The sequence below is a fragment of the Lepidochelys olivacea genome (genome assembly GCF_965140295.1).
Source record: "Lepidochelys olivacea isolate rLepOli2 genome assembly, chromosome: 7".
Taxonomy (NCBI): Eukaryota; Metazoa; Chordata; order Testudines; family Cheloniidae; genus Lepidochelys; species Lepidochelys olivacea.
In genome coordinates this window covers 71,861,607-71,886,973 of record NC_140417.1, presented here as the reverse complement: position 1 = coordinate 71,886,973, position 25,367 = coordinate 71,861,607, and the positions used below count along the sequence as shown (strand labels likewise).

At 39.0% G+C, this 25,367-nt stretch overlaps 1 protein-coding gene across 2 annotated transcripts; it reads right to left on the bottom strand.

Annotated features, from left to right (window-relative positions):
* Positions 1-1,538: 1,538 nt before the first annotated feature.
* On the bottom strand, positions 1,539-24,816 carry GHITM (growth hormone inducible transmembrane protein). Of its 2 annotated transcripts, none has more exons than XM_084634818.1 (9): positions 24,705-24,816; positions 22,006-22,169; positions 18,907-19,006; positions 16,678-16,789; positions 14,954-15,095; positions 10,781-10,889; positions 7,496-7,684; positions 4,408-4,585; positions 1,539-3,170 (listed from the first exon to the last, which is right to left on the bottom strand). In XM_084634818.1, exons 2-9 carry the CDS (start codon positions 22,135-22,137, stop codon positions 3,083-3,085), a joined length of 1,050 nt encoding a protein of 349 aa, XP_084490944.1. In that variant the 5' UTR covers positions 22,138-22,169; positions 24,705-24,816; the 3' UTR covers positions 1,539-3,082. The 2 variants fall into 2 exon arrangements, with proteins under 2 accessions (XP_084490944.1, XP_084490945.1); XM_084634819.1 differs by having other exon boundaries at positions 24,668-24,791.
* Positions 24,817-25,367: the final 551 nt, after the last annotated feature.

Genomic DNA, 25,367 nt, shown 5'->3' with positions numbered 1-25,367 from the left:
CTGTACTGATTACGGAATCAATTGTGGAGTCATCCCTCCTATATGCACCACTACAATTCAACTGTAACCAAATATGTTCACAAGGGCTGCTATTAAAACATCTCTTCCAGTGGTGGAGAGGATAAGGGGGTGGGGAGATAGAACAGTAAATATCTCCCTCTCCTACCAAATTAAGGCTGAAAAAGTGGATCCTGCCATATTTTCCTTCTCTATGTACAGGTTAAGAACTATGTACAAAGCCTCTAACTTCAAACTTTGCTAAAGAGATTGCCTCCCCTTGTGTTTAACTTTGTACAATAGGGAAGTGATATTGCCTGAATATACAATTGGCTGCCATTAGATCCAACAGTACTTTCCTGTATTTTCCACAGTATGCATCCAATGAAGTGAGCTGTAGCTCACGAAAGCTTATGCTCAAATAAATTGGTTAGTCTCTAAGGTGCCACAAGTACTCCTTTTCTTTTTCCACAAAGATCATCCTTACACCAGTGAGATTTTTAAAAGCCTTGCCTATAACTGTCTTGGGACTGGACAGCCATTGGTCTTTTCTCTTGGTTTTCACTATCTTAGTTACTTCTTTTGATGTCAGTGCTCTAGAGTTCACTAGAACAGTTAAAATTACTCCCAGTCTGTTTTAATTCCCTCCTTGGGTTGTAACAAAAATATCTTTAGTTTAAATAAAAGATTTCCTAATTAAAAAAAGGATTGTTATAGAGCAATATAAAAGCCAACTGAATACACCTGCACATAGCTCTATTGAATCAATGGAACGTAATAAAAGTTAAGATTTATGTGGTCACTGTATTTGAGATTAACAAAGACCCACCCACTAAATGGGCTACTGAATCTTCACCTGTGACAGTATGATCTGGAATCCATTAGTTTCCTCAATGAGGATCTAATTCAAAGCCCACTGAAGTCAACAGAAAAGTTATTAGATCTGTCCCATAACAATACGACAACATATGGCTGCAATGTGGATTAAGCACACACAGCAGTCATGTAGCAAAACTTACTAAGAGTGGTATCTATTGTAAAAGATTGTGCAATGTAATCTACTGATGCAAAAAGGAATTTGACAAAATTCTTCCTTCACGCCACTGCTCTCCCCCCAAACGCAGTCATCTGGAGTACCAGACAGTTGGGCACTGTTCCTTCTTGTAGGTGAAGCTGATAGTGCTGTCTAGTTAAAGGTTGCCTAGCACTTCTCAAATTTAGTGACACCAAAAGTTATACCATGTAGTTCCACAGGGTGAGAAAAAACTTCTTTACACCATGAGTAAAAGATACTAACATTTATTCCACAGAGTTTTGTCTTTGTCTGTAGTGTTAATGCATCTGGAAAAATAGCATTGTGGACTCCACTACAAAACAATTATGCAGACACTCCACACAAGGAGTAGGCACTGTTCATTTAATTCTCTTATAAGAAGAGGAACTGGGGGGGGGGGAGGAGGAAGATGACGTTACAGTGCCCTTACTAAACTAAGTAATGTACTACAGTATAAACATTTGAAAGGAGAAACAAGAGACCAATGAACTGTTAGTCTTGGACTTTATTGTTTCAGAAATCAGTACACGAGCACAGCACATTGTCAGCATAGTACAGTGAAAGGATAAAATAAGTTTCTCAATTGCTGATTTGAACTTTGCCAGGACTGGTAACTAGATTGAGTACAGCAGCATTTACATAGGCCTCATTTACTTTTAAGGATTTCCAGCAATAGCTTATGCCCAATATTTTCACAGGCTTACCTGGTCTCTCAGCATAGAATACTTGTATTTGCCAAACCAAGTATGGTACTAGAGCAAACAATGAAACATAGTTGTAGAAATTCACCATCAATGTTAGTGGGACATTTTTGTTAAATATGGTAAAGAAAATACCAGTTGTATGACAGCAATTTGGGAAGAGGAGTCAAAGGATTACAGGCAAAAGCACTTGCAAGTATACAGCATTTGGTTTTGTGGCCTGGAGGACAGGTTAAAAAAGCAGAATAGAGTTCACCTTCCCTTTGTTCCTGTACCATCATTAGGTACATGTTAGAGTGGGACTGGTCACTGAGCTCAGACCTTAGGAAGCCATCACCAAAAAGAACAACTTAGTTGATTTCAGTATTTAAAAAGTTAATCTACAGTTTTATTGGCCACCACACACATTATAGCCTAAATATTTTTTGGTTCTGGAACCAACACTTCAATAGTTTGATGTTCCCAATGTTTAACTTCTCAGTGCAAAGACACAGACAGCTAATGAACATTAAGGATGTTGGAAACATTACAGCTACACTGAATACTAATTTTTCAAGTACATTCAGGAAAGGTGCTGAAGTTCTATTTACCCACAGGACAAAGTAAGAGCACAAGCTTCTTTACCATTGTCCACCATTCCGGAAGGGTCGCATTGCCTTTCCAAGGCCTTTGTATTTCTCTGTACTCACCCTAATCCTTTCTAAAATTTCAGTTGAGATGTTACAAGGGCACAAATTGTGATAGATTAAGTCAAGTTCTAGTAGATAGAGCTCTAATTCCTTTCAGATAGGTCACCCAAAGGCCATCCAATAGCAGCAACGGCTCTCAGACAACACCACCACTTTCTGTTTAAGCACAACAAGGTTCCATATTCCAATATCAGTCTCTTGAGTTATCTTGTGCCCCTTTCTGTATACTTGAGTCCCCATTTTGGAGATCAGTTTCTTTTTACTATGCAATTATGGTAGATGCAAAAAGTGATAGTCACAGAATAATATGTTGTCAAACCTTTCAGAGAAGCAGACCGATTTAGTTTTATTTACTTAAGTTTAAAATATAATTTACTGAAATATATTTCTTTCCCATTAAGATATCACAAATTACGTACAAGTGTTTGCACTGTTATCCAAATTTGACCTTTTCAGAAGAACTGGAAAACGTATCCTTGAGATTCATGTTGTACTGAAACACCTTAATAATGCTCAAGTGCTTCAAACTTCTGACTTCTACATGAAAGCTGCTTGTACACCAGATTAATTTTTACTAGGCATACACACTAAGCAGACAGAGTTTGGTGAACTATCAGATGGTTGCAAAGAAGAATCTTAATTCATTTCTTCCTGCTACTCCCACCAGTGGCAAGCATGGTGGCCACTCGAATAAAGATGTTCAGTGTATCCATGTAAATACCCAGACACCTAAAAAAAACACCCCAGAAAGCCAGTTAGTTTAATTTACTATAAGCAGTGTTATAAGCAACATTACTCACTCAATGTCAATACATCACATTAGGAAACTTTAAAAATCAGGTTGAGGACCCAAGTGTCTCACTCAACTTGGTTTTTAAGAAACTACATTGTGTATGTGATTCTTGTTTTTCTGAAGTGAACTGTGACCATTACAAGCAGAAATGGACTCATTTGCCACTAAGACTTCAGTTATGACATATAGCTCCTATTTATATTTGTTTAAATCATTCTGGAAACTGGAATGACAACCAAATTTGTTAAGCAATAAGCTATAGATGGGTAAAAATGCACAGTAACTTCTCATGGGACATTACGTTAGTAGCTAAAACACATATTGGAACTAGGATTTGGCCCAAAACAACTAAGCTTCCATTAAGTTCAGTGGGACCAGGATTTAGAACAAAGTTTTGAACAATGTTGGGTAGCTTCCTTCTTTCTTCCTCCCAACAGCTTACACCTCTTCCCCCCCCCCCCAATCCCTTTTCTTTTAGGGTCAGTTATTTACGTAAAAGTAAATACTGAACTTAGTTCAAAAGGATAACAGAAATATGCCTTTCCAACTCAAAAATATAACTGCGGATTGAAGAAACACCTTTACGAAGTGAGAAGGTTAGAGCCAAATCTGATAATGGGCCTATTGAGGACAATTAATCCCTATATTACTATTAGCTACAGCACTCATAAAAGTTTTACTGATTTACAATGACAAAGGTTAGATATATTATATAAACTAAGATATTTTACAGCTTACAACACTACTAAAATTGCTTGTTTGAACAGGTTAAGTATGTGAGCTGAAAGTGTTTCAGAAAGCAAGTACAAAGAATTTCCCCCACCCACACAGAAAAACTGTTAGAAATAACTAACATTGGCTGAGAGAAGGAAAAAACCCCTCAAAACCAAAAAAAACCCCTTAATTTTTTGGCATATGGAGTACTTATGTATTTTTCAGTAATAGTTTTATCCCCATTAACTATTTTCATATTGTATTTGGAAAATAATGTGGCTATAATCCTGTACATTTTACTGTAAACTGAGGTTTACTATCCCAAAGTGAATTTCTCTCTTTAATATCTGCAGGACAGCAGGTACATTTTCTTTATACACTACTGCATAGCTTGAAGGGACATCATTAGTTAAAATAGTCTTAAAATCAGATCAGTGTTGACACCAGGATAATACTTACGAGTTGATGGGGTCATACTTTGCTACTCCATATATGGACACTGGGTGTGTCTCTGCACGTTTGATAACTTTTTGTGTGTCGTACAGCAGGAACATGCCAAAGAGGATCAATCCACCATAAACTGCTACAGAATACAGGCCTGCTCCAAATGCAGAGGTAGGAGGCAGGAACACAGATCCTGGAATAAGCGTGCAAAAAAGGTGTTAAAAGCAAGCCCTTCCTTTATGTATATGCATTGTTACAAACTTAATTATTTGAGGAATAGCATGATTTACAGTGTATGATCATGGAAGGACCATCCTGTAAGAGTACTCATGTCATTCCTGGTGCTTCTGAAATGCCAGCTATTTTCATGGATTCTAGCGTACAAGTACACCATAGTAAGAGATGTGACATTTATTCAAAATTGCAGAAGAGTACTATATAGGGCTGTCGCACGATTAAAAAAATTAAGTGTGCGATTAATTGTGCTGTTAAACAATACCATTTATTTAAATATTTTTGGATATTTTCTACATTTTCAAATATATTGATTTCATTACAACAGAAGATAAAGTGTTCAGTGCTCACTTTATTTTTGATTACAAATATTTGCACTGTAAAAAAACAAAGTAGTATTTTTCAATTCACCTACTATAAGTATTATAGCACAATCTCTATCATGAAAGTTGAACTTACAAATGTAGAATTATGTACAAAAAATAACTGCATTCAAAAATAAAAAACTTTAGAGCGTACTAGTCCACTCAGTCCTCTTCCTTGTTCAGCCAATCGCTGAGATAAATAGGTTTGGTTACAATTTGCAGGAGATAATGCTGCCTGCTTCTGGTTTACAATGTCACCTGAAAGTGAGAACAGGTGTTCGCATAGTGCTGTTGTAGCTGGTATCAAGATATTTACAGGCCAGATGCACTAAAGATTCACGTGTCCCTTCGTGCTTCAGCCACCATTCCAGAGGATATCCTCCATACTGATAACAGGTTCTGCTCGATAACGATCCAAACCAGAGCGGACCTATTCATGTTCATTTTCATCATTGAGTCAGATGCCACGTGCAGAAGGTTGATTTTTTTTTTTTTTGGTGGTTCAGGTTCTCGTTTGAGTGCTGCTCTTTTAAGACTTCTGAAAGCATGCTCCACACCTCATTCCTCTCAGATTTTAGATGGTACTTCAGATTCTTAAACCTTGGGTTGAGTGCTGTAGAAATTTTTAGAAATCTGACATTGGTATCTTCTTTGTGTTTTGTCTTAAAACAAACATGTGCTGGGTCATCATCTGAGACTGCTATAACATGAAATATATGGCATAATACGAGTAAAACAGAACAGGAGACATACCATTCTCCCTCAAGGACTTCAGTCACAAATGTAGTTAATGAATTATTTTTTTTTAAATGATCATCATCAGCATTGGAGCATGTCTTCTGGAATGGTGGCCAAAGCACGAAGGGGCATATGAACATTTAGCATAACTGGCACATAAATACCTTGCAATGCCAGCTACGAAAGTGCCTGTTCTCACTTTCAGGTAACATTGTAAATAAGAAGCAGGCAGCAGTATCTCCCATAAATGTAAACAAACCTGTTTGTCTTAGCGATTGGCCAAACAAGAAGTGGGACCAAGTGGACCTGTAGGCTCTAAAGTTTTATATTGTTTTGTTCTTGAGTACAGTTATGCAACAATAAAAATCTACATTTGTAAGTTACACTTTCAGAACAACAAGATTGCACGACAGTACTTGTATGAGATGAACTGAAAAATACTTTTATCACTGTTACAGGGCAAATATTTGTAATAAAGAGTACTGTACACTTTGTATTCTGTGTTGTAATAGAAATCAATATATTTGAAAATGTAGAAAAAATCCAAAAATATTTAATAAATTTCAATTTGTATTCTATTCAGTGCAATTAACTGCAATTAATTTTTTTTGAGTTAATTGCAATTAATCAATAGCTGGAATATTGTATGATCTAGAATTTTTTTTTAAACACTATTCGATCACATGATTAGACTGTACTGTAATGTGGAAGAGCAATGGGGCACATATGCAACCCTCACTTCAACATTTTGTGACTTTTGAATTCTCAACTGTCTAGCCTTAAGTTAAAATTTAAATAGTTGAACTTGTAAGCCTCTCACAAGTTTCCTTAAAGTATCTTTTCACCTAGAGGGCGAAACAAAACCCACCTAATTGGTGTTATTTTCATATGAAACTTCTACGTCAGACCATTTCACAGAGCAATTCAAGCAGGTATGTTACAAAAAGAATACACAGAAAAAATATTCAGTAGCTAATCTGAGTCACATTTAATCCGTCAATTTTAATTTGTTACCAGAAGACACCATTGCAGGTTTTTGCCATGTTACAGTTTACTGAAACTTTAACCAGACGGATTTTTATCCTAGACTTTTTTAAAAAAAAAAAAAATGCATGAACTCCATGTCTATCAGTACTCTTCACTGAGAGTATTTATAGTGTGGTTTTAAAACAGCAAAAACATTATTTTAAAACAGGGACATGCTGACAATTTGCTGTGGTGCCAGACTAAAAAAAGCAAAAACCAAACTTGCTGCCTGTCTACGAGAAGGTTAAGGGGTGACTTGATTACATGTACCTACATAGGGAACAAATACTTAATAATGGGCTCTTGAGTCTAGCAGAAGAAAGTATAACAATCCAATGGCTGGTAACTGAAGCTAGACAAATTCAGACTGGAAATGAGGTGTAAATTCAAAACCAGTGAGAGTTAACCATTGGAACAATTTACCAAGGGTCATGGTGGATTCTCCACCACTGACAATTATTAAATCAAGATTGGAAGTTTTTCCTAAAAGATATGCTCTAGGAATTATTTTGGAGAAGTTCTATGGCCTCTGCTATTATCCAGGTCAGGCTAGATGATCACTGTGGTCCCTCCTGGCTTTAGGGTCTATGAAGATAACAGCTCTTGCAAATACTATCTAGCCAGGTACTTTTGGGTGTTCCTTTCTCAGTCAGGGCCAGTCTCACTGTATTAAAGATATAATGAGGTGAGCTCAGTTTTAGACACTTAGAAGTCAAACATCAAAACAGTATTTTGTTTACCAATTGACGAAGCAATAACAAGGCCCAGGCCTACTCCCAGTGGTCCTCCCATGTTCAGAAACTTTTCACTTGGTGCACATATGGCCACAGTTGAGAGACCTCCTACAATTCCTGCTGTGTACCAGGCAGCTCTGATCAGCAGAGGACCACCCAACAAGGTCAAAGGAGCCACCACTGCACCCATAACACCTAAGTGAAGAAAAAGACAAGCAAGGTTGGAAATTTAGTTATGTTTAATGCCATATATACTGAATGGCTGAAGATAAATGCCCTATCCCAATAGGGTATTTTTCAGCCACATAACTGAGTCAATAGGCCAAACTCTGTATTGATTTACACTCTGTTCAATCTTATTGAGTTCAATCGGTTTGCACAAAGAAAAGCCAGTGCAGGATTTGGCAGAAAATATTCAATACAATGCCACAAAACTTAGATCTTAGATGAAATGTGTTACTATTCATTTAATTATGAAGGACAGTTCAGAAAAAAGAGCAGTCTTTATGCTGGCTGATGACAATTACAAGGCCTGTTCAAACTCAGCAACAAGTATATCTTGAACTGATAAATGCTTCAGACAGTACAGTCAGCCTATGAAATGCATTTTCACAGGAAGCTGGAGTTGTAGCTGTATTTTGAAAAAAGGAAAGAATTCTTGACATTAGGAACAGCTATGCAATCAAGTCACATGCTTCAGGGTACAAAGCGAGCAACAAAAGCATCAGAAAGGAATCCCTCTTCCCAAATACAGCACTGTGTATTATAAGAATTTGGCCTACCTCTACAGCAAGAGTATTAGACTTGACTGTATATGTCAAGTGCTTTGATCTTAAACACCATACTAGGTCCTATAGAAGCTAGTAAACACAGTAGTTATGCATATACAACACTACCACATTAGCATTTCTGAAATCCACAGACAACTGCAAACGCAGCATTAAGGTTTCTAACGGAAACTGCTTTGAAAGTAAGCAGCAGTGTCACTTGAACCCGTTAATCTGCTTGATATGAGTGAAGTTCATCAGCCATATCTTCTTACACAAAGTGTTTCAGAACAGTGGGTTTTCAATGCCCACCCTGACAGGGAATTGAGCATGTGGACATTTAATAGGTCAAATAATACTACCTTTCAGAAGTTACAAAAAGCAGGAGAAAGGGGATAAATGCTCTTCCTGATAACATACTGTTAACAGTACAATTACAATTCCTCTCCTGAGACACTTCTGTTCCCTAAGAGAAGATGGTCTTTAGAGGACAGACCTTATTAACAAACAAGTTGCAGGAGACCAGCTGCATTATATTTAAAAGTGAATGAATACTGCACACAAGGTACACAGCAACTAGCTGGTAGCTCACATCGCAGTGGACATAACTGGTGTTGCTCTACCCCTTCCCAGTGATCCACTGATGGTTCACTGATGATATTGTGACAACATGGTGAGTGACTGGCTTACTTCAGTCATTTGCATGTTACTATAATGTTAAACTATTATCATAGATCAAAAGTAATGGTACATTCATTTGCACAAAAAATTCAATTCAAGTGACACCTTACTTGCTCACATCAGAACTGCAGAAATAATCTGCTGCACATTGACTCATACAACTTGATTACATAGGACTGATGATGAGGTGGTTAGTACCAGTATGATATTTATAAAGTCATGCTAACCATAAATCAATCATTCAGGAGGTAAACTGAAAAGACAGCTAGAAGATGCAAGTAATTTAATTTACTAATGTGACATATATTGCAGGTTTGATTTGAACATGCATTCTCACAGAAGAAAAAAAAACTTACAGTTCTTTAAAGGGACACATTTGACTAACCACATTTCCACCTAACCGTTCTTACCATTGTAACTCCTAAGATCACTATAAAAGATTCAAGGAGAAAGTATTTCGGTTCTTTAGTTTGTTCATTTGAGTTTGTTCATTTTTGCACTGTCAGTTTCATTGTTTTGTGGAAGGAATAAAGCCTTCCCCAGGCTCTTCAAGAACATGCTTTACCTGTATTAGCAACTCTGACAATGAAATCAAAGGAAGTAAGAAATAGAGAAACAATGTGCACGAGAGGAAGAAGTTTGAGCATATTTGCTCTTTTGAAGGGTGTTTTCAAAGGACTTCAAAAGAAGTCAACAGGGAGCAGAACATTCCTTTTGGGGTCGTTCTGTTAAAATTTTCAAAAATATGTGTAAGGGAGCCCATAAAATTCCTTAAAAAATAAAGTTGAAAGATGCTTTGTAAAAAGGAAGTCCCTTCAACAGACAAAGGAATGGCTTTGCTTTTTCAATTACCAGTGATGTGTCTAAAGTAATTGTTAATTTTTAATATAATGGAAACATTTATGTACCTTTTTTCTATTAATAATGAATGCAAATAATCACAATCTTTCAGCAGATGCTCTGCTGAAAACAGCCTTGTGACTAGTCATGAGGACTTCCAACATAACCAGCAACATATCACTAACCAACCAGTAATTTCTATGTTCCTACTGAGCTACTGAACTGAAGCTCAATAAATTCACTGGTCAAGCATAGGGTGGGCAGAGGAAATCACCCCAAACTTTGACCTTTGTAGGATCTCTGGTAAAGTCAATCTGGATTATTAGCTTTTAACTGCTCAGGTACCCTCTGAATCCTATCATGAAGTCTGGGCTTCCAGGCTGCCACCAGGCCCTCCATTTTTACTTAACCATCACGGGAGGGGGCCCAGGTTCTGGCTTCTATTAAAGAAGAGATTTGGGAAATGGTTAGATTGAATCAGAGAGCCTTGGCTGTTCTGTGGCAGCTGAGTACAGTGAATAGAGGGTAAGGGTTCCTCAAGTGGAAAGGCATGCTTGCAGAATCCAGATATCACCAGAACCATTTAATGAATATTAGCAAGAGAAAATGCACGGCAAATACCAATACCTGCAGCAACTTTACAGAGGATCTGTTATCAATCCATTTATATTTAAGAGAACAAGGATGTCAAAGCAGCTCAATGCTATACAATGTACTTGGGGCAAAAGACATCTCCACAGCTCACCTATAAGCCCCAGCCAATGTAAGGAAGATACTTTAAAGAATATTTCATTAACAGCCACACAGAAGGTGCTGTGAACAGGAATAAAAGGAGCTAAAAGGAAGTTACGGCCTCCCCAAAAGCAATAGTTATTTCATTAAAGTTTTGGGAGACTAAACTTGCTTTCCTTTAAAAGTAGGCTTATCTTCAGCAAAACCACAGACATAATATTTCATATTAAGTAGCTGAGATACTGTCACACAGAAAATTAAATGCACCTACCAGCATGAAGCATCCAGGCAAGGTGTTTAGTACCAGGATTACCTTCATAGGATATTGACCTAACCAGCATCCCAGCACCAATCATAGCTGCAAAAGTTGCACCTATTGCCTGTAATATAAAGAATTACCATATAAGAATTCAAGAGCACACTGAGATGTACAAAATTCTCTACTCTGCCTCTGAAATCTTATTGTTTATATTAATTTTTTACTAGCCTAAAACTCAGTGGTACTCCTATGCACAATTATTTCTCAAAGATTCAAGAGCAGAAAGCTGCACATAGTTGAGTAAAAGCACAATTAACTCAAGTACACAACTAAACTTCACACAGTAGCCCAAATCCAGTAGTCCTTACTCTAGCAAGACCACAGTGAAGTCAGTGCATTTTTTTAAACCCACAAAATATTAGGACTGTACAAGCCAGGTGGCACACCAATTGGTGCTGCGTGTCTAAAGCTGTCCAGTACAAGATATGCCAGGTAACAAAAACAAAAACACACACACAGAAGCAGCTAACTGGATGATTCTAAAGGTGTCCTCTGATGGTTCACTGTATCCCCACTTACGACCTTTCATTTACTTAAAATATTTAAACATTACTGCTTGTTCCTAGTACATGTTTTTGCCCCAAGCCCCATCCAAATACCATCTGTCCCTGCTCCCATTTGTTTCCAAACCGTATGTCTCTCCCCTCGTGCTCAGTCTAGCTGCTTCCTGCTTGAACAGGAGTGTGTGACCAAGCAGCTAATAGATGGTTGACTGACACCATGAGTGGCTACTTCTGGTTTGCTCTTGCCAAAACCACATCTCTATGACATGCCTAAATGGACCTTGGGGCAATTCTGTAAATAGATTAAACATGGCTATCTGTAGCTATGCCTTCTACTTTGTAGAATTATCTACATTTACCCCTTTCAGCACACATGCTCTGCAGATACCCAGCTGCCGCTTTTAATGTACGTCTCCTGCTCTCCCCCTGTCATGTATGCGCACATTCATTGGAATTTTACTCTGGGGGGAATTCTGCACCAAAAAATTAAAATTTCTGCAGACAATTTAAAATTCCACCATTTTATTTGTCAAAACACAACATAATCACTCCAGTTTCAATTATTTTGGTAATTTGTTTCAAAATACCTGTCAACAGTACAGACAAGAGCAAAAAAAGATCCCCCCAGGAGTAGAGAGTTAAAGACACCCTTACAAAAACCCAGTTTCAGTGGGGGGGGGTGGGTGGGTGCTGGAGAGAGCTCTGGGGACACCAGCATCCCCCTCCCCACGGAGCAGCCTCCAGCCCAGACACCAGCACCCGCAGAGCCTTTACTACCCCAACTTCTTTACTGTCCTGCTGAGGGACATGGTATGGTGCGGCCCAGCCCTTCCTCACCATTTGCCAGAGTTGGCTGGATCTCCCAGGTCCTTTCCTATCCCGGGAGAATGAGAATCAAAGAGCATGCAGCCTCCATGCATGCAGGCTGGGCACTCTGCTCACTGCAAGCTGGGCTCTGCAAAGTCCAGCAGCCCCGAGAGGCAGCCAGAAATTCTGCCAGGTAAACAGGGAATTCTGTGAAATTCTGCATTGCACAGAATTCTCCCAGGAACAGAATTTACACCAGCATGAACATTTGAAAATTTGGACCTGAATGTCATCAGTACATTATGCACAATTGATAAATGGATTTGCAGAATCTGGTACAAATGTCATTTTAATACTAAATTTTCAGTTAGTCATATACCTACAAATGCCAGTGTGCACGTTCACAGGGAAGAACAAGCAGGAGACATGCATACACAAGATTTCCTAAGGAGGTGGCTGGACATCCACAGAGCATGTGTAGATGCAAATGGATAAACAAGATTAACAAGCCTGGCCTCAGACAGCCAAATACCATATTCATAATTGTGCATGTCGCTGATCAACTTATGTGCAGGCAAGCTAGGCATCATTTTGGCAGCAGCAAGTCATCTGACCTGCCTTTGAACAGTTAGCTATTGGCCACTGGTAGGTTTATGCAGCCTTTGATGACATATCTGATCAGATATGTCAAGTCTGATGTGATAGGTCAGTTTCATACCAGAAGCCACAGCTTTAGTATTTCGCCAACTTTATACTATGCTAAATTGTTCAATATGACCAGCTGAAGAAACTTTTACATGACAACAGACTATTTTAACAAACAATATTAGCTAGCACACATTAGGCTCTTGACATGCAAATATACCTAAATTTAAACAGAAAACGAACTTAAGTTTATATATGTATGTTTAGTTAGGATTCTTTGACGTTCTTCATAAAGCCATCTTTTACAAGGATTAGATAATTAGCAATAGCTCCCTCTACCGTACATAATGTGCCCTTAGCGATATTTCTGAAACAAAATGTTTAAAATAAAACCACATTCAGCACTTTGTGGAGTAAAATTAGTTTAACCTTATCACCATTCTTATTGCCAAGTTATGTATTGTAAATTAGCCACAGTTTAACTATAACTAAGCTATGCATGTTTTAGCTAAGATAACTAAACCTTCAGTTCTTTATGACACTTTACCGCTACTCAATTTGTTCGCATTAAATGTTTCTAAATTACTTTAAAATAGCTATTAAAGAGTGTTTAAAGCAGACTATTTTCAGCTTTTACTACTTTATGCTGTTAAACCATCTAACCATGAGAAACTGATCTTGTTCAGACCAGTTTAAGTCTGAGGTTATCCATAAATCCAGTTACCTAAGTATCATACTGGTTAATTTAAAAATAGGATTTACCTCTACAAGCTTATTTCAAATATTCCTGTTATGTTTGTGAGAGACTGCAGCACATTAAAGTCAGATTTCAGTTTTATTGGGGTCTTTAGTATAGCTGACTAGAAAACGGAATTTCAGTTCTGTGAAAATTTGAGTGTTCACAAAATTTTTATCCTCAATCAGGACCAAAAGGCAAAAACTCAAAAGTTTTTGTGGAACTGAAATCCCACTATACTGTTTTGAACATATTTAGACATGGCATTGCCAAAACAAAACATGCTCCCCAGATACTTGTCAGCTTACCAAGAGTCTGGCTAGTTTCACCAGTACAATTAAGTGGTGAGCAACAACCAAACTGATCATCATGTCAATTTCACAGCTACCAGGATTTCCAGGGTCTCTGGTGGGTTGAAGAAAAACCCTGGAGCCTGGAAATGCCAGCTCCCAAAGTTCAAGGCTCCTTCCCAAGCTCCCCTTCAGCCTGCCAGTGTTCTGTTGGAAGTTAACTGATGACAAACCATTTCCTTGAAACATTTCAATTTTGACTAATCGTTATATATCAACAAAAATGTTTCCTCAGAATTTTTCCAGACACCATTAGTATTTAGCTTAACTACTGAGACACATTTAGGAGGAGACTGAACAGTCAGACCACTGAGCTCTAACTGCTTTCAGGTAGCAAGCTCCTGTCATCAGTCTGGTGGTGGTTTTTTTTTTTTTTTTTTTTTTTTACACACACACACACACACACACACACACACACACAAGAACAGAGGTAGTCAATTTTTTTTGTCAAGGTCCAAATTTCTTGGACAAGGTATATCAAAATCCAGACTCCAGAGAAAATAATAAAAAAACAGTAACGATAAGTACATAAAAAAAGATGTCAGTGTCTGTTCAAGAGTGTATGGTGGGTCCAGATTTGGCTTGAGGTCCACCTATTGAAAACCCCTGCCCTAGTTCATGTAAGACAGGGGTGGGCAAACTTTTTGGTCCGAGGGCCACACTGGGGTTGCAAAACTGTACAGAGGGTTGGGTAGGGAAGGCTGTGCCTCTCCAAACAGCCTGGTCCCCACTCCCATTCGCCCCCTCCCACTTCCTGCCCTCCTCAGAGCCCCCGACTCATCCAACCCAAGGGCCAGGAAGGACGGTCCCGTGGGCTGGATGTGTGCTGTAGTTTGCCCACCTCTGATGTAGGAGGAAGTTTCTCATCTTCCCCGCCCACATCAATGACCAGAAGTTTGTAGACGCGCTTTATTCAAAGAATTATGTAACCCTGTATTGCTGGTACCAGGTGATTGGGGCTGCTTTAAGACAACTAGACACACCCCATAAAGTTTCACCCCCCAAGATTCCAAGTTCTGCTTCAAAACAGTTTTCTTAACACTAATCTTTCTGGTGATTAAAGAGAAAGCCCATATAACCTTACCAGCCAAGAACCCCTCATCATGAGGCTCATGAGTGCAGGAGATCTGCTGACTGCTACAGCAGACAATGCTGTCAAACCAACACTTCCTGCAAAGTACATGTAGGTAGAACGGATTCGGTCTTTCACATACTGAGGCCAAATACTGAAAGAGATGAAATTATGAACAGTTATGTTGCTATTTTTTCATGTTTTAATTGATCTCACCAGTTATTCTTAGTTCTGGTACAATCAAACTTATGAATATTTAAGATTCATGAGATCCATCTTACACAGTGGCATGCAATATTCAGTTTAGAGACATTTGTCATAAAATATATCATGTTTCAGGTCTTAATTTGTTAACTTCTTTTCCACCATGCACAAAATTATGTTGTTTCCATGGAACTACGCTAGTTTACAACAGATCAGTTTCACATTTCCTGTGTGCATTCCTTTCACCCCTGTCTCCGTAAAGTATCTATCTTACTCTATCACTATTTAAAAAGGCAAGAGTGATGTGAATAAGTATATTATAGGTTTTAAAACTGTCTAAAAGGAAAAACCCATAGTCTATGTACTAACAATTGTAAGTAATTAAATGAAATGGTCACAAGTTGCTAAGTCACCAGAGCAATGTATCATCACATGACATACATGCTATGTTTTGAGATAAGGAATACCCTGGAAATTATAACCTTAGATAGGAAAAACTTCTGTACTACTATGTTTAAAGAACTGATTCTACAAAGACAGAATTTCCACCAGTTAGCGACATTTAATAAAGAATGCACATTCCATTTTACAAAGTTACTATTTTCCCCAGAAGTCCGCAGACAACCCGAAAACATCTCAAAAGTGCAAACTGTTCCCCATTTATCTTAATGGGTGGGGAATGAATGACAGGTATTTGAATGTTAACAGAGAAGGTTGTCAATTGTATTAGAAGATTGGCACAATAGGATGTTAAAGTGAGATGTCACTTGAAGCAAGAATGCGTGGAGCTTGGAATACCACTTCTTCCCTATCTTTCTGTTATGAATCTAGTAAATTTATCACAAAACTGAGCAAGATTTTCTTATTTTAAGCCCACACATTCATAAACTTTAACATAGGATTTATCACTTGAAGGCTTCATCATTAGATAGGATGCTCCACCCCTGCTGTAGACACGGAACAAAATTTGTTATACCAAGGGCAAACACTTTTTGTAAGTTAGTGTTTGCAAGAGACAGGTAGATAGGGAACAATTATGACCTGCTTACAACGTTTATATTTTCTTACAGCTCTTGGTGAATTCAAGAAGCTATTTTTGCTTTCTGAACAGGGTCTCAGAGGAACCCTAGATAATGTGGATTTAACTAGCACTTTCACAGAAGTTAGAACATCCACCTACGTTTTAACTCATGACATTCCCCAGACAAGAATATAGATGCATACTATTTGAGATGGGGCAGGAGGCAAAAATACTTCAAAGTTAACAGTATTTGCAAGATAGGAAGTGGGATATTTATAGCAGCAATCAGCCAAATTGCATTTAATCCCAAGGCTTTACCAAAATTTGTTCCCAGGTTTATATATAAAAATCAATGCTTTCTGCAAGAAACTAGGGTTTCTCTTTTTAGTTTAAAGTCATGAAGAGTAAGCACGCACAGAAGGAGACTGGTTGGGAGAGAAATTCGCGTGTAAATAAGGGTGTCAACTGTTCTAGCCTTGATTTGAAATAATAAGCTTGGTATTTTGCTCACACAGCTTTTTCAATGGCTCCAATTTCATTGGACATTCCCATTCCATAATAACATAGAGCTCCAAGACCAACAACAGCCCCTCCGGCAACAATCCATCTTCCCATCTGGTCCACTGCACAACAGAAAAAAAGATATTGATATTCCTGTAAGAGTTTTGTCCTGGGATCGAGTAGAACAGTTTTCTAATTTCAGTTTAATTATGTATATAACAACTGATAAGGAAGGGAAAAACCTCAAGATTTATAAAAACTCTTCATTCTTAATGTCCAAATGAAAAGGTTACCTGTTAGTCTATCATTATTTTATAGGAGCTTGTTTCTCTTCCATGAAACCAAGTTTAGAGAGGAACAAAGATGTCCTCTGAATATCAAATTCTCTTGTACTGCTACACGATGCAGTTTCAAACTATAGCTAGCTAGCTATGTGGATCAATAAATAAATGTTACATATTTTAAGTTTATCAACAGGAGGCAGCCATTTCTAAGACTATACAGTAATTGGAATAAAAACCCAGAATGAAAATCAAGAACAATATCACCCACCAATTGGTTAGTGATATATGCCTATCATCTAGGTAAGTTTCTTCATTAAAACAGGAGAGGAGAAAAAAAAAAGTCAGGCCTTTCAGGTCTCTTACCCTTTTGCCCTTCCCTCTCAATGTTGCCTTCTAAACCTGCTCTCATTGAGAACAGTTATAACAATTTTTTATCCATCAGAAAGACCTGAAATTGGATGTTACTAACACTGCTGTAAAGGATAACTGTCTAATAAAGTGAGAAGTAGCAACCGTTGATATTTCCAGTTGCATGGTTTGTTTTTTATTGGGAAAACTATAGTTTCTTTCAAGGAAGTTTTATGAAAAAGATTTAATATAAAACAAACCTGGGTATGTGTGTACTGGACTAGATGTGCTACTCAACAGTAACCCCTTTGTGGTCTATCTGGCAAAGCCATATTTAGAAAAGCAGAGTTTTCAACTTCTTGAATATCTGAAGTCAGTGCATTTGGCATCTGTATTGTGTACATTATGACAGCAGATTAAATTCAAAATTGTTGTACACTTTTTAATAACTACAAAACACAGGAAGACTGATCTTTCAGTAGCTATGCTGAGCAATGCTAAAGGTATCAAGACAAACATTCACTCTTAGAATAGAAGATAACCATTCTCTACATCCAAAGAAGTGTTGATTTCCATTTAAAAAAAAATTTCAATCCTTAAGCTGATCTAATAGAGCAGTGGTTCTCAAACTAGGGCCACCGCTTGTTCAGGGAAAGCCCCTGACAGGCCGGGCCGGTTTACCTGCTGTGTCCGCAGGTTCAGCCAATCGCGGCTCCCACGACACGGCAGGTAAACAAACCAGCCCAGCCCGCCAGGGGCTTTTCCTGAACAACCAGCGGCCCTAGTTTGAGAAACACTGTAATAGAGTCAATCACCACTAACAGCCATAAATTGCCACTAAATTTATCGTACTGTAAACTGGCACCAGTTCCAGTGATTTCAACTGAACTGTACTTGTTTACACCAGGGCTCAATTTGGCATAGTTCTCTTTAGTCACATGAGGTGACTGTTTAAAACCTTGCCAATTCAGAAGCAAAGAATTATATTTTGAAATTATACAAGCTCAAAGTAGCTGATCAGCTAACAAGCAGACCCTGGAACTAGAGCTCAGTTTATCTTCCAGCTTTTGGTCACCTCACTCCCCAGCACCAATCCCACACTAATATTAGAGTATCAGGAGATGTGAATTCTGTCACTGACTCACTATATGAACTTGGGAAAGTCACTTAACTTTTTTGCCTTCAATTATCCATCTATAAAATAGAGGCAATACCTCAAGGATGTTGCAAGGCCATAGAAATATGAATCCTACACATAAAAATAGATCTCTGCTTCTTAAAAATATATTTAACTTTTTAAGAAACTTTACTACTGACATATGAATGACAGAGGGTCTTCAAGTTCAGGAATTTCCACATACTTCAGAATGGTTATGACTGTGAACAACTCAAATTGCTCCATGGCTACTGGAGGTATTCGCAATATCAAATGTTGCGGAGAAGTGAAGAAACCCATTTTTCAGACATTTGTTTTCAAAAGCATAATTGATACTTAGTCAAACTCTATAGTAAGTCATAATGATCCAGGATTTTAAGCTTATTTCTTAGAAATAGCTTTACAGTTGGTGTTCAAACATTCGGAATACTTGAGTAGAATGGTTATTTACCTTTAAATGCAGTTTCCATTGCTGGCTCAAAGGCTGCTTCTTTAATTTCTTGGCCAGTTCTTCCACGCCGCACACCCACTTTTGCTTTGGAGGCATACCCCTGTTATGAGCAGATAGAAAGGAAAGACAGTTAAAATAGATCCTAGAACAATAAAGATGTACATATTTACAAGCAGTACCTACAGAGTAATGGAAAAATCTTTCCATGAACAGCAAGATAACATAGTATAATTAAAAAGGAGTTATCTAAATATAACCGATCCCTTCTAACTCAGGTGTCATTATCCTCTTCAAACTGTGCGACACTAACACTGACTACACTAAATTACAAAAATATCAATTGTACCTTAATATATGAATACTGGCAGAGCTGACAGTATGATTTTATTCCGAGAAACAGCTCAAACGTCCCACACTACCCACTGGCCCTATAAGTGGCCAGAACACACTTTTTTTTGGCTTTAAATAAATAAAGCTAAATATTTGCTGCTTATGTGCTTGTGAACAGGTCAGACTGAAAGGTGTGGAGACCGAACTCAAATTGATCACTGTTTTGGGTGAAGCAGTTATAGTAGTACTCCAACCTTCTTCACATTGTACCACTTGAATCCTTAAACTCTTCTCTGAAGGGCAAAAGTAGAATTAGGGCCCATAAATTAAGATTTTATGGCAGGGAAGGTCTAAAAGAAGAGATTTAAGATAAACGCCAACAAATTTTTGAAATACAAGCAAATCAAAATTTTATGATTTCTATGATCCTTGGCTCTCACTGGTTAAAACAGCCCCTGGAAATCTGAAGCCATTGCACTCTCTTGGCTTTATTAATCCGCACATGCAGATGTGTTCCTAAATATGGGCTGTAAGCACCTAGGAAATTAAAATATTCTACAGGACTGCTTCAACACAGATTTAGAAAACATAAGGAAAGGACTGGTAGTCAAAGTTGACCCTAGAAATTTTTTAACTATACTTGTGAGAGCAACATATATCTCACTTCTGTTCTAATAGGTATCAGCATTTAAGAATTTAACATTTATTTTTAAATAAGCAATTTACAATGATATAGTACAGAAGATGCACTGTCACACATAATTTACAAAACAAACCCAAAGTGCACAAAAAGAGGATATTTAGAATTTAGTTGAAATAACCTGGACTTTAGTGGTCATGAAAGTGCCATAATAAAAATCTGGGAGACAAACACACTGTTTGCTTTGTGCTTAATCAGAAACTTTCCTCAACCCAATTTTTTTAAACTCTGCAATTTTTTTGGAGGGTGTAGGGGAGAATATACCCCTGGTGATACAGACAGGTGGAAGAATTTTAAAATGGAGTAGTTTCTAAATCTACTTAGGCCACAATGGTAGATATGCCCAATTCCTGTCTACACTAGTGTTTCCAGCGTAGTAGAGACAGAAGTTGGGTGAGGGAGGTAATAACGTCTGTTGGTCCAAAAAAAGACACTACCTCACCCATCTTGTCTCTACTATCTTGAGCCCAACATTGCTACAACAACACTGCAAGTTTCCAGTGTAGTGCCAGAATAAGACTGAGAAACTGGTGCAGGCTTCTCCAAGAGATCAGTGCCAGAAGACAAGGTGTTCCCAGACACCACTTGTGACGTGAAGGAGTCCAGTCTGTGAAAGAAGCTTATTGGAACATCTCTGGGGGTGAGATTTCATCTGTAAATCAGTTTCTTAATGTATTAGGCTTAGACTTGCCTGTTATGTTTTATTTTGCTTGGTAACTTACTTTGTTCTGTCTGTTACTACTTGGAACCACTTCAATCCTACTTTTTATATTTAATAAAATCACTTTTGTTTATTAATTAGCCCAGAATAAGTACTTAATACCTGGGGGAGCAAACAGCTGTGCATCTCTCTCTATCAGTGTTAAAGAGGGCAGACAATTTATGAGTTTACCCTGTATAAGCTTTATAGAGTAAAACATTTATTTGGGGTTTGGATCCCATTGAGAACTGGGTATCTGGGTGCTGGAGACATGAGCACTTCGTAAGCTGTTTTCAGTTAAGTCTGCAGCTTTGGGGATGTGGTTCAGACCTGGGTCTGTGTTTGCAGCAGGCTAGCGTGTCTGGCTCAACAAGCCAGGGCTCTGAAGTCCCAAGCTGGCAGGGAAAATGGGCTCAGAGGTAGTCTCAGCACATCAGGTGACAGTCCCAAGGAGGTTTCTGTGATCCAACCAGTCACACAACTAACATGAGAGATCTGAGGGGGTTTACCCAAGCTTGATGTGTGTGGTTGGTGAATGATTTGCACACAGAGCAACAATGAGGAACACTTGCATCCCCAAGACAAGAGAGAGAATACATTTACTACTGGAAGAGGACACAAGGCCTTATCAGAGAAGTGTGGTTTGATGTCAGACATGGCTTAAATGAGCAAGTATAAGCTCATGAAAGGCTCAGTGTAGCCTTAAAGGCTAAATGCCCAATGGGTGCAAAACTCAAACACTGTTGCAATACAATATTTTGTATAAAAAAAAGTTCTGCACTTTCCTAAAGAAGAGAGGGGAACAACTGAGGAGTTGCGTATACCGTAGAGTTCCTGCTTGTCATCTGCAGTGGCCAGAAGGAATTGAGTGGCTGGGGGAGTATGCTCTCTTATAAGTCCTTGAATCGCATAGGGTGAGAGGAGGGAGAGAAACATAAGGACAGGCAAGGTCTGAGCACATCTCCAATGATTGCTGCTGTTCAAGAGTTTTGAGCATGGATGCTCAAGATGTACATGACATTTAAATGGGAATCTGTGCAGACAATGCAAGAAATACCACTCCATTCTAGTCTTCTGAGCCAAGATTTCTAACAAGCGAGTCCCAATTAGAGTAAAATATTCATTTTACATCTTTGGGCCACTGTTAAATAACCTTTTTGCCACGAACAACTTTACAGCAGGTTGCTGCTTCAGTAAGACATTGAAGCGCTGTCGTCCCATTAAGTTGGGTCTTCCATTTCAGTTACCTCACTTACATTTTGGTGCAGATGAAAATGTGTCTTTTGGTAAAGATGGAAATGGCCTCAATGGTCTAATTTGAGATCCTTTGTACAAGCAATCCTTATCAAATTAAAAAAAGCTACCTTACCCGGTTAGGTTGCAAGATCCACCGGTTCGCTTTTATGCTGGAATTCGTCAAAGCTGGGAAGGTCTGTGTAAGCGCAGGACGGAGACTCTGGCGTGGCAGTGTCCATAAACACGCTAATCTTGCTGCCAGCATGGTTGCTGCTATTGATTAAATAATGAGTATTCCTGTAATGGCATGAGAAGTGATGCTTTAGTATTTGGTTATTGTATCACAAAAAGCACAAATAAAGCAGTAAGATTTGCCAGTTATGTAACAAAAAAAAAAGTTTTATTTATGATCAACTACTATAAAAAAAAAAAAGAACCGAGCCACTACATGAAATGTTCTGGAGTTAAATACAGCCAGTACAGACACAGGCTAGTTGAACAGTGCACTCTTTAGTTTAGGAAGTCAAGGATTTGATTTCCTATACCAGAATTTTTATTCATACCACATGCTCACCAGAGAAGAGGGAAGGTTTCTCTTCCTCTAACTTATCTGAACAATCTTGTGTGTGCTCATAACTAATGGCAACCCAAATGCAGGTTCGAAACATTGTGGTAACTAACTTCTGATGTTAAGAAATAAACTAAATCTCCTGCTAAACATTCACCCCACCCTAAATTCTGGAAATAGAATGCACTACCGAAGACTATCACGTACGTGGACTACTAAATCAAAATATCATCTGAAGTGCTTTGAAGTGATGTGTAGTACAACCCCACCACCAGCAAGCTCTTTTTAAATAATTTTAAGAACACAATTAACTAGCCTCATCTTAATACTCCACCAAGGTCACAGATTAAAGCACCAATACAAGACAAACTCAGTTTTATTTACAACAGTCAATCTACTGTATGCTCTACTAGTACTACCAGAACTACCAACTTATTTTCATGAACACTGCTTTTTCTAGTCTTAAAAATATTTTCTTCTACTACAAAAGATTATATGTATGACTTTTCTCTATAAAGATGAAACTAAGCTATGAATACACTATCGCAGTTACTTGACACTTTCATAGACACCAATTTGCTTTTATTTGTATGTAGCACCAAAGGGATGCATAGCACAGTTTTAATCCTCATTTCAGGCTCCTACAAAAAATACAAACAATTTTATTGGCATTTATGCACATTAGAACAAGCACAGCTATTTTTTAGAATTCAGCTGAAAGTTTCTACTAGCCCTTAGAGTAAGATCTTTGGGACAGTCACCAAGTCTTTGTTTACATAATGCCCAGCACAGTAGAGCCCTAACCTGATTGAGCCCTCAAGCACTACCATAATATAAATATTAAATGAGTCAATTTCAAAAGAAGAAAGTAAGGCAGATGTTCATAACTCAACTACAAAACAAAGTGAATTTTTTGAAATGCCACTGTTATAAAGAGTTTTTCAGAAACCAGTAGAGAATCTTTTGTTTTTTTGTGTGTTACTACATTCTCTAAAAGGCTGATAAGTGATGCAATTTATGACAAATTTTCAGAATTTTAAAGATTTGGGACAGGACACACAGCTTTTAATTAATTTTCAAAACAGACTTGCTCTCAAAAGTCTTATGTATTAAAACTTTGAGCAGAAGTTGGGTAGGTTATCAACAGAATGAAACAAATCCTAGTAACATTTCAGATCATCTTTTATGAAAGAGCATGAGGCAAGAACACAGTTTGGTCATCACTATGACACATCATATAGGACACAAATTCTAATCCAGAAAGCCTTTTTGCACAGAAGCCTTGCTAGTACACTTCTTAAATAGCGATGGGATCAACCAAACCTACAGACTGAGTCAAGACTCCTGGATTCTGTTTCCAAACTGCCACCAACTTGTCACAAGCAAGTCATAGCCTCTTCGTATTTCAGTGTATTCATCGCTCACATGGGCATAAATACCTAACCCTCACAGATCATCCCAGTACCTTAAATGGTATTACATATATGGCCAGTGAAAATTTATCCAAGATATGTAAGGGTTAGGCTTTTACTGTCATTTGCCATACACGGATTGCCACTGACAGTCATTTGAGAGAATAAATGTACCACACAATACTGGGATTAATCTTGCTTTCATAAGCCTCTAAGGAAAAAGAAAAATACAAGCTATAACTAGAAACGTGAGCCTTTAATCTGCATTAAATGCCTTAGACCATCAGTTACCCAAAATAATACAAACAAGAAACTGGCCAGCCTGTTTTTAGGTGGAGAGAGTTCTGAAATGATGAGGTGTACAATTTGAAAAGAAATTCTTGTTCAGCACACTCCCCACAACCTGCATTTTTGGTTCACAAAATACATCCCCCAGAAGGTTGAGTGCACATTCGGGGTGGGGCAGTAGAGCTAAGGTCACAGGGAAAAGGGAGTGAATTATTGTTCCATACCTGGGAAGGGGACGGCCTCTCCCCAGTGTCATTCCTACCCCAGGATTACTCTTATTTTAGAGAAAAATCGCCCTCCCTCTCTGGCCAGATAGTTCACTGCATCCCATGGGAACTCCCATGGCACTTCCCTCTCCCCAGGGCCCTCCCCCGACACAGCAAGAGTGACAGCTCCCCCGTCCACCCCCAGGGCCCTTCGTGTCCCCTCCCGCACGGCGCTCCGGCGCCCGGGGCAGGAGGCACAGTTCCCCCGCAGCGCGCTGCCCGGCTCTGAGAGCGGGGCCGGAGCAGATGGGGGAAGCTCACCGGGCCGGGGCCGACAGCCGGCTCCAAGACCGCTCACCTTCCCAGCGCCCACACGACGCCCCGCCACGGCGTTCTATGCCGTACGCCTGATGTGCGAGCACAAATTGTGCGTCACGAGCTAAGTCACATGTGATGACGTCTGCAGCAAAGCTGAGTGCCTCACTCGTCTCGCGTGATCTTAAAACGGGACGCTGCCGTTGGCTACAGCGCGCGCTCAGCTGCCATATTAGATTTGGGCAGCGAAGGTACTTGCCCCATATTGAATAAGGGCAAAGAAGCCATCTTTAATTCGGCCGTGGAAGCTTCTGGAAGACATCTTGCCTGGGAGCGAGGGAACCATTGACAGGATCTGGGGCGTTAGCAGCCATCTTGCAAGAGGGCATGCCTAGCTATTAGCAGCCATTTTGGATGTGGTAAAGGCAGCCAGCAGCGACAGCCATTTTGAATGAGGGCAAGGAGACCTTGCTCAGGCTGAGAAGCTTGTGGCTGGCGCTGGGTCAAGCACCTTGCCGTTATCCCTCATCCTGTGGTGTGCTGAGTACTTGCAGGGCACCCTCCCTTTGCTGCTGGGGAAAGCTGGAGCTCTCGGCCGCCCTCAAGGGAGCAAGAGGGCCCGGTCGCTTGGCCTGTATCCCCCACCACATAAGCAGGCCAGGCACCAGCCTGGGGCAGCGGCGTGAAGGGTTTGGCGGCCAGGCCC

Bases quoted from the DNA above. Each gene is read 5' to 3' on its own strand.
- GHITM (XM_084634818.1), bottom strand. From the start codon at position 22,137: ATGCTGGCAGCAAGATTAGCGTGTTTATGGACACTGCCACGCCAGAGT. The intron at 16,790-18,906 runs GTAAATAACCAT...TCTGTTGTGCAG, and splicing joins AATGGAAACTGCATTTAAAG to TGGACCAGATGGGAAGATGG. The intron at 7,685-10,780 runs GTAGGTGCATTT...TTCTTCACTTAG, and splicing joins TGCCTGGATGCTTCATGCTG to GTGTTATGGGTGCAGTGGTG.